The 9,890-nt window shown below is 38.4% G+C and overlaps 1 protein-coding gene and 1 pseudogene across 1 annotated transcript; one reads left to right on the top strand and one right to left on the bottom strand.

Moving 5' to 3' along the window:
• Positions 1-13: 13 nt before the first annotated feature.
• On the top strand, positions 14-1,811 carry LOC108999127 (annotated as a pseudogene).
• Positions 1,812-7,650: 5,839 nt separating this feature from the next.
• On the bottom strand, positions 7,651-9,721 carry LOC108999258 (AAA-ATPase At3g28580-like). Its single transcript, XM_018976124.2, has one exon. It carries the CDS (start codon positions 9,493-9,495, stop codon positions 7,888-7,890), a length of 1,608 nt encoding a protein of 535 aa, XP_018831669.2. The 5' UTR covers positions 9,496-9,721; the 3' UTR covers positions 7,651-7,887.
• Positions 9,722-9,890: the final 169 nt, after the last annotated feature.

Raw genomic sequence — 9,890 nt, 5'->3', positions numbered from 1 at the left:
AAAACCAACAATCATGTTGCCAACGACTGTGACTGAGTTGTGGGCATCTGTGATCTCTGCCCTAGGCAGCATCATGCTTTTGTGGACACTCTATCCACAATATTTTCCTAAAGAGCTTCGAGAATTCTTCAATAAATATACAAGCATAATCATCAGCTACTTCAATCCCTACATAAATATTTCATTCTCTGAGGCCTCAGAAGATCGGTTCAAGCGTAGCTAGGGGTGTAAATTTAAACCGAGAAACTGGAAAACCGGACCCGACCGGACCGAACCGGACCGATTGGTCCGGTTTTGAACCAGTCCGGTCCGGAACCGGTTCCTATTTTATGAAAACCGGCCGGTTCCGGTCCGGTTCCGGTTCCGTAGTTTTTGGGACCGGACCGGACCGAACCGGACCGGTTGGAAAAAAAATATATAAAAATTAATTTATATATTATACAAAATATTTATATATATAATATATAATTATATGTTAAATTTTTATATATAATATATATAATTATATATCATATATGAAAAAATTTTATATTATAATTTATAAATAATAACATAAAATGTTAATCTTAAATATGAACATTTGTAATTTATTTGATCATATGTTATTAATATAATTATATATAAGATAATGTTGTTATAATTTATAAAATAAAAGTTTAATCTTAAAGATAAAAATTTAATTGATCAAATGCTTTAAGCATAATATATATATTAAATTTTTAATAATATTTTATAATAAGAATTAACACTTTATTATATGTTTTTTACATTTAAAAAAAACCGGAAAACCGGACCGGACCGGACCGGAAACCGGTAAAACCGGAAGTACCGGTTTAGGAGGGTAATCGGGGCGTAATCGGTTTTGAAAAATACAAAACCGGTACATACCGGTTCGGTCCTAGATTTTGTCCAAAACCGGACCGGACCGGACCGGTTACACCCCTAAGCGTAGCGATGCCTATTTAACTGTTGAGACTTACCTCAGCACCAAAGCTCCCAAGACAGCTAAACGACTCAAAGCAGAGTTGGGTAAAGATAGCAGCAAAGTGGTTTTGAGTCTGGATGCGCATCAAACCGTGTCGGATGAGTTTCGTGGTGTTAAGATTTGGTGGGCGGTAAAACAAGAAGTCAAAACATCAAGATCCTTCTATACTCCTCGCCAGGAGACCACGATGTCGTACATGCTCACGTTTCATAAGAGATATCGTGACCTAATCATTGAGTCATATTTGGAGCATGTTATGAAGGAAGGGAAGGAAATTGGTGTGAGGAATCGGCAAAGGAAGCTCTACACGAATTGTTCTAATGAAAAGTCGCCATGGTACATGATGAAGCGAAGCATGTGGAGTAGCATCTTTTTCGAGCATCCAGCTAAGTTTGAAAAAATCGGTATGGATCCAGAGACGAAGCATGAGATTGTTGACGACCTGTTGACTTTCAGCAAGAGTAAGAACTATTATGAAAAGATTGGGAAGCCATGGAAGAGGGGTTATCTTCTCTATGGCCCTCCTGGGACAGGGAAGTCAACGATGATTGCAGCAATAGCAAACCTATTGGAATACGATGTCTATGATCTTGAGCTCACGGCAGTGAAGGATAACACGGAGCTGCGAAAACTTATGATCGAGACTAGTGCTAAGTCCATCATCGTGATCGAGGACATCGACTGCTCACTTGATCTTATTGGTCAAAGAAAGAAGAAAACAAAGAAATCTTCAGATGATGATGATGAGAACGAAATTCCCATTAAAGGTGCCAAGGAAGAGGAGAAAAGTAATAAGGTCACACTTTCTGGGCTGTATAAACAATAGAAAAACGCTTGTTGCAAGCGGTTTGTGCAAGCGGCATGCAAACGGGTGACATGGCATCAAACAAAACGATTTGTTTTGTTTGGTTCAAAACTTGAAATCCGAAACCCGTTTCTTCTCCCCTTATCATTTAGCTCACATTTTCAGTCTCACATTTTCAGTTTCCCTCCCCATTCTCCCTCTCTGTGTTTCCTTCTGCACGAAGCTCCCTTCCTCGACTCATCGGGACAACTGCTACTACCTTCCGGCACAACTGCTGCTCCTTTTCAATGGTGTCCCGTAAAGGCTCAAACCAACTAAGAAACAACGACTTCATATATGGCAAATTCGAGGCCAACTTCTTCGCGCACATGTCCATCAAAAGCACCTTATACTCCTTTGCACACGTTCCCACGCCTCTTGTCTCAATCTTCACCTGCCTCCTCCTTAGAACTCGCATAGCCTCTGAGACAAAACCCACTAATTCCAAAACTTGGCCTCCATATAAAGTCCTCATGTGAAAAAAACTAATCATGTCGATGATAACCCATTTCCGGAAACCCATTATCCCAGCAAGCATTAAACTCCGAGGGCCTAAATCTGAATTCTACAGGGAAGATCAGGTCCTAGGTACGACCTAGAAAACTATGAACCAGTCTGAGGTAGTGGGAATTGAGGACAAAACTCTGAGACTTTGAAATAGCTCGTTTGGCAATATTGCTCCACGTGCCAATGGAAATCCTTGAAGGGCTTAAAGGAAAATTTGTTTCTTTACAAAACAGAATAAGAGTATCGATTTTGCTGTAGAGATTTGTAGAGACTATAGGGGTTTAACTACTTAAGATCAATTCGAATCAAAATTTGACCACAATGAAATTGATGGGATGGAGTGGGACTAGGGTGCGATTGTGATTAGAGGAAATGGGTCGTAAAAGAAGGAAAAACACTAGCCGAAGAGGAGATTGAGGTCGAGCACCAAATAGGAAATCCAAAAAGAATTTCGTTCTTTTTTTTTTATTATTTAAATATCAGCTGACCTCAACCGTTTACATTCGGCGACTATACTAGCAGAAGTGAATATTAATGTTGTACGTACTTACCTAAATACGTACGTGAAGATGAGATGATCCTGAAGATCATTAATTAGTGATGATTAATTAATTGCGAAATATTCTTTGTGAGATCTCAATTTTTGCTAGTTGTTGTGTTATTTTAATGTGTTATGTTGTTTATACTCTTGGTATTTTATTATTTAAGTGTGTTATTTTATTATTTATTTTGGTATGTTGAGTTTTTATTTTTATTATTTTTATTTGTGTTATTTTAATTGTTGTATTATTTTAATTATTTATTGTTAATTATTTTGGTCTGTTTTAAATTGAGTTTTTATTTTCTTGCTATTTTTATTTATATTATTGTTGATATTTTTGTAGTGTTTTGTTTTAGTGGGCTGTGTGTGTGTGTTTTATTTGATTGTGTTGTGTGTGAGGAGAAGCCCAGCATCCAGCCCAGCCCGTTTAGCCGAATCCAACCCAGTTTGATAACCCAACCCGTGCGCCCGAAGCCCAGTCTGATGAGCCCAGCCCGTGCGCTTTGAACCCAAACCCCCCACTTATCTGAAACGGCGCCGTTTTGGGAGAGAAACCATTAGGGTTTCATATTATTTCCCCTTGCGCCGCACGCCCCACTCCTTTCTTCTTCTTCCTTCTTCTTCTTCTTCTTTTCTTCTGCAAATACCGAAAGTCATCCTCCACTTCCACCTCATTCTTCCACCTCCTTCTTGCATGTTCACTCGGTGTCGATTAGTGGAGGCTCCGAAAAGGTTGCTGTCGTGCGTCCCACTCCCCACGGCCATCACTCTCCACCTCCAGCTTGCATGGGTTTCTTCGTGTCGTGCGGAATTGCCCTTCGAAGTGCTGTTGTCTAGCTGCCGTGCCACTTGTCCACGCCATAGTCATTTCTTCTCCACGGCTTGAGCTGCCGACTTTCCCCTTCGTCTACCTATGCGCCACGCACAACACCATCCACCGCCACTTTGGCCTATTAATAGGCCACAGCATCACCAAATTTTGGAGGATCCGAGATTTATTTTCCTTCCTTGTTTTAGTCGATTTGTGTTTGTGTGGTGATTTGTTGGTGAGTCCGAATGGTGGTGTACTATTTTACCTTGGCTATTTGTCTATCCCCGTGGGCAACTGTGTATCGTTGAGCTTGTATTTCAACCCAAACCGTGAGTTGTGAGGGCTGTTGGGCACGGTTTTTGCCGTGTGCCGTGGTTGTGCCGCTGCTTTGTACAATTGTTCCTTTAGCTTGATCTTTTAGATTATTTCAAATCTTCGTGTGCATGTAATTTTCTATATTTATTAATATTGTATGTAATTTTCCAGTTTTATAAATAAATTATTGTATTTATATTTTGTAAACTGCTATCTTTGTTGTAAATATTGATTGTGTTGGAATTGTTGGAAATTGGGCCTTGGGCCGGATTGGAGAATGGGATTACGCGTGTAGCTGTGAAACTATACTCTACTCCAATTAGTTTTCTATCCTTTTTTAATAATCGAGTATGGTTGATCCTTATTGCAAAACCTCTTCATCTTGCATACACCTTATAAAATATTTGGGCATCTTCTACCTGATCAAATTCCTTCCCAACAATTGGCTCAAAAAGACCACTACTGGAATTAGAAATCGCATTGACTACATCTCAATCTCCCACATTCATTCCATCTTCCACATTCAATCAATCTACTTGGGCTTCCACATTCACTCCATCCCCTACATCCACTTCATCTCCTACATTCACTCTATCTTTCACATTCACATCACTTTGTTCTTCCACAATTTCAGCCTCGATGTTTTTTTTTTTTTTTTTGATAAAGAGTTGAGAATTACCTGTCCACGAGTGATCCCGTCTCGATTTTATTAATAAACCCTCACTTATGGCGGAAGAAAATCGTGGTTACATACCAATACCTGGAGATACAATATAAAATTCCGAAACCAGGTATAAAAAAAAAAACCTAGTTTTTTCTAGCGAGAAAAAAAAAAAAACAACAAATCCTCACTTGCAAAAAAAAACCATTAGCCCAACAAGCATATACAATAAAAGCTAACCAAACCAACACAACAACCAAACAGCAGATGATTCTTAACTCTAACAACACCGCAAAGATGGTAAACCAAGTTTATCCAATCGAAGTAAACCTCGAGGGATCCTAGGCAAATCTCCAACAAAATTCCATTCCATATTAAGACCAGCTGCCCCACTTCGCTCGAACCAGTCAGCAACTTTATTACATTCCCTATAAACGTGCCTAACTACGCAAACCATCGAATCCAAACGAACAAGCATATCCTCCCAAAAATCTTCCAAATACCATACACCACATCTTCGCCTATTCCACCAAGAGATTACCACTTGATAATCTATTTCTATTTCCACAAAAATAATCCCTAGATTTTCACATGCTTTAAGACCCTGTAACAGCGCTAACAACTCTGCTCTATTATTAGAACCGAAACCAATATAATAATTAAAAGCATGAACCAAGTGGCCTTGATCATTTCTAATAATACCACCCACCCCTGAAGATCCTGGATTTCCTAGGCTACTACCATCTGTATTCAATTTAAACCACCCTGGAGCATGCTTTTATCTTCAACTTCTGGACAGTTTCTACTCATCATTATCTCAATTTTCTCCCTATACGAACTCAACATAAGATCCTTCATTACAACATAAAATAATTTCAAATCAATCAATAAAAATAACACTGCCAAAACATAGAAGTCACAAAAGTTATATGATATTACAACATAGAAGTCACTCTAGTTTGGTAAAGCCTTAGAGCTAAAGTAAAATATTAAGATATGCCCATTAATTTCTAACCAAGTGGGATCTCTCCAAATTTGAAGATGCTTTCTTTTTCTTGAGTAATTCTTATTATAATCCAGGATCTTAGTGCATATATTGAAATTAATATGTGATTAGAAATTATCTTTTTGGGTTGATAAGGTTTATGAACTTATTGATCAAGTTGGCTTTCTTAAGAAAAGGAACTCGAATCATTTGGACTCATAGTCAACCTCCCACAATAACTTATCCCTTGGCCTAGTGCTTTTTATGGTTTGCAAATTGCGGACAAGAAGTGGCAGATAATGAAAAAAAATGGCGAGCCCTGGCATCATCTCACGCTGGGTTCATCAATTTAATTCAAGAGTATTGGTCAAAGGTAACTCCATAAAAAAAAGCATTGGAGCTCAAATGATTGAAATTATAGATTCAATCCAATTAATGCATTGAGCATAAGAATTTTGCACCAATAAAATCTCGGCAGCTTCAATAAGTTTCTGAAAAAATTCACTACAGAGAAGGAAGCTAAGAATTTAATTACTCTATGTGCGTCTACCTGTAATCTCCATATATAAGAATTTCTCAAAACTAGAGGCAAAAAAATATTATCCCCAGAAGAATTTCTCAAAACAATAGGGAAAAAAACATATGAAATTCGCCAATAAAATACAAAAATGTTATCTCAAAACCATGTAAATTGTACATATGAAGACGTCGCTGAACAAGGAGGACGATGGTGTGCTCCGGTTTGGAGGGCAGCAGTGCACTGATTCTAGATGGTGTTCGTGCGACCAACAATATGAAGGGATCTCTTGGTTTGGCGGTGCATTGGTCTAAAGGGGCTTTACCGGTGTGAAAGTCGTATGGCGTGCGACGGTGTGGGTAGATTGGATGAATGAGTTTGTGTTTTCAGAAGAATAATTTTCTCTCGATCGATGGCTCACACAAATAATTCGGTTCAGATTGGCAACCGACCAGACCGGAACAAATTCTGGACCGGTTGATCTCGATCCCAAAATATATTAACCGATGAAATTCGGTCCAGTCCTAGGGTCTACAAAAGGACCGACCAAACTGGGCCTGACTGACAGCTACCGATTCGGTCCAATCCCGATGGATGTTACATTCGGTCCAACCCGATCCTGGAAAAATGATGAACCAAATTTCAGTCCATCACCAAACCGAATCAATTTACACTCCTAATTGTTGGGATTGTCCCTCTTTCTAATGTATTTCTCTTTCTCTTTCTTTTTGTAATTTAGGTGAGATTTGGATAGTAAGTTAAGATGAGATGAGTTGAGATTAAAGTTAAAAATTAAATTAAATATTGTTAGAATATTATTTATAATTATTATTATTATTTTAATATTTGAAAAAGTTAAATTATTTATTATATTTTATATAAAAATTTTAAAAAAATAAAATAATTACATCATGAAATGAGTTGAGTTGACATCAACTCTTAATTATTTTGCCGCGAAGAAATTTTGCCGCGATCTTCCACTCCCGCTTCTTTCTTCATACAATAATTTCTGATCATCCTTTATTTTCAAGTAGATAGGCCACGCAGCTATATGGTCAGTACTGATTTTTTTAGCCAATATAAAAGATAATTCGATTATTTCAATTAATATTATTGTCTCATATTTGTCGGACGGTTTATTTTCAAGTATATATATTTGGACTGAATCTAATTAATATTGAACACCTACCTCCAGTATTGTCTCATATTCGTAAATTAATTAAATTACTTACCCAATAATTGATCTTGGCCGCCATGTATAAACATTATTAATGATGTTGTACGCGGTACGTACTATCCTAAATACGTGATCAACAGATGATCCTCATGAAGATCATCATTAGTGACGATTAATTAATTGCGAAAATTTCGAGTATTGATAAAAGTGAACAGGAGTACGTTTAAGTACTTGCATGGGCAATGAAGAACAAGTACTAGTACAGTTTGTAATATATATAGGAATATTATTACTTACAAGAAAACAATTTTAAATTCTAATATTACAATATAGCTAATTAATTACAACCACTAATTACTTACATTAGATCAAATAATAAATTCATCACACATGATCACACTATATACATATACACACATTTTTTGGACGAGAAATAATAAACACCACATGCACACTACACATAGGAAATATGGAGCCAGAATACCTTTTTTTTTTTTTTTTTGTAGGTCATGGCGAACACTTCCGGCCCATAGGTTGGTTCATTCTATTCCACTTTCACATCTTCATCTTTCCCCTTTGCTGCTTGATCTTCCTCTTCCTCTTTCACATCTTCATCTTTCCACTTTGCTGCTTGATCTTCCTCTTTCACTTTCACCTCATCATTTTCTTTCTTCTGTGCTACTTCTTTCACATTTAGTCCTTTCAATTCTCCTGCATTTTTCTTCTTTGTCGCTTCTTCCTCTTTCAGTTTCTCTTCTTCATCTTTCTTCTTTGCTGCTTCTTCCTTTGCTTGCTCAAGAGCCTGTATCAACTTCGATAGGCATTTATCTGCATCATCTGATGACGACTTTGGCATAAGGTTCTCTGCAACATCAGCAGGTATGATCTTCGTCTCCCCGATCAACCTCTGTATTGTGTCAAACAACGGATGATTTTCAAGATCCAGGTAATTCTTTGCAAGCACCTTGAATGCCTCAAAACTGCAGTAAGAGAGCTCAATATGCTTGTCCATTCTACCTTTCCTTATGAGTGCAGGATCCAGCTTCTCCATATAATTTGTAGTAAAAATAATCAGTCTCTCTCCCCCACAAGCCGACCACAGTCCATCTATAACATTCAACAGCCCAGAAAGTGTGACCTTATTACTTTTCTCCTCTTCCTTGGCACCTTTCATGGGAATTTCGTTCTCATCATCATCATCTGAAGATTTCTTTGTTTTCTTCTTTCTTTGACCAGTAAGATCAAGTGAGCAGTCGACGTCCTCGATCACGATGATGGACTTAGCAGTAGTCTCGATCATAAGCTTTCGCAGCTCCGTGTTATCCTTCACTGCTGTGAGCTCAAGATCATAGACATCATAGTTCAACAGGTTTGCTATTGCTGCAATCATCGTTGACTTCCCTGTCCCAGGAGGGCCATAGAGAAGATAACCCCTCTTCCATGGCTTCCCAATCTTTTCATAATAGTTCTTACTATTACTGAAAGTCAACAGGTCGTCAACAATCTCCTGCTTCCTCTTTGGATCCAAACCGATTCTTTCAAAGTTAGCTGGATGCTCGAAAAAGATGCTACTCCACAGGCTTCGATTCATGTACCATGGCAACTTGTCATTAGGACAATTCGTGTAGAGCTTCCTCTGCCGATTCCTCACACCAATTTCCTTCCCTTCCTTCATAACATGCTCCAAATATGACTCAACGATTAGGTCACGGTATCTCTTATGAAACGTGAGCATGTACGACATCGTGGTCTCGTTGGGATAACCGGAGAATCTTGATGTGTTGACATCTTTGTTTGACGTCCACCAAATCTTGACACCGCGAAACTCATCCATCACTCTCTGATTCACATCCAGACTCAAAACCACTTTGCTGCTATCTTTTCCCAGCTCAGCTTTGAGTCGTTTTGCACTCTTGGGAGCTTTGTTGCTGAGGTAAGTCTCAACAGTTAAATAGGCATCGCTACTCTTGAACCAAACTTCCGAGACATCAGAGAACGAAATATCAATGTAGGGATTGAAGTAGCCGGTTATTATGCTTATATATTTATAAAAGTATCGTCGAAGGCCATCAGGACAAGATCGTTCAAAGATTGGCCACAGAAGCAGGATGCTGGTTAAGGAAGAGGTCACTGATGCCCACAACAGAGTCATAGGTGTTGCCAACACTGTGGGATTATTTTGTTTTTTTTTTGAAAAGACCGGAGGGGATGGATGTTCGAGATCGAGTTACACGTATATTGAGAATATTGTGTGGGAATCGAGGGAAGTACACTAACTGGTAATTTGGTATGAAGCCTCCATGGACTTGTAGCGTCGAATTTAAAGGCGGTTGTCTTGGATGGCAAGTAAAGTCTGGTCCCATTTGATTGGAGGAGGACTCACGGTCAGCTGGCGGTCAATATATTTGGAACAGATACGTGTATAAAAAAAAAAAAAAAGGTCCGTTCCAAGCTTTGATCGAGCGATCTTCCATTTCCTCCTTGGAAACAAGAGATCAAACAAAAGTAGCCGGTAAATTGGGTGGGGCCACATTTTTTTATTTTTTT

Source organism: Juglans regia, chromosome 2, assembly GCF_001411555.2.
Source record: "Juglans regia cultivar Chandler chromosome 2, Walnut 2.0, whole genome shotgun sequence".
Classification (NCBI taxonomy): domain Eukaryota; kingdom Viridiplantae; phylum Streptophyta; class Magnoliopsida; order Fagales; family Juglandaceae; genus Juglans; species Juglans regia.
The sequence above is the reverse complement of the archived record's forward strand: the minus strand, read 5'-3'. Positions and strand labels throughout refer to the sequence as shown.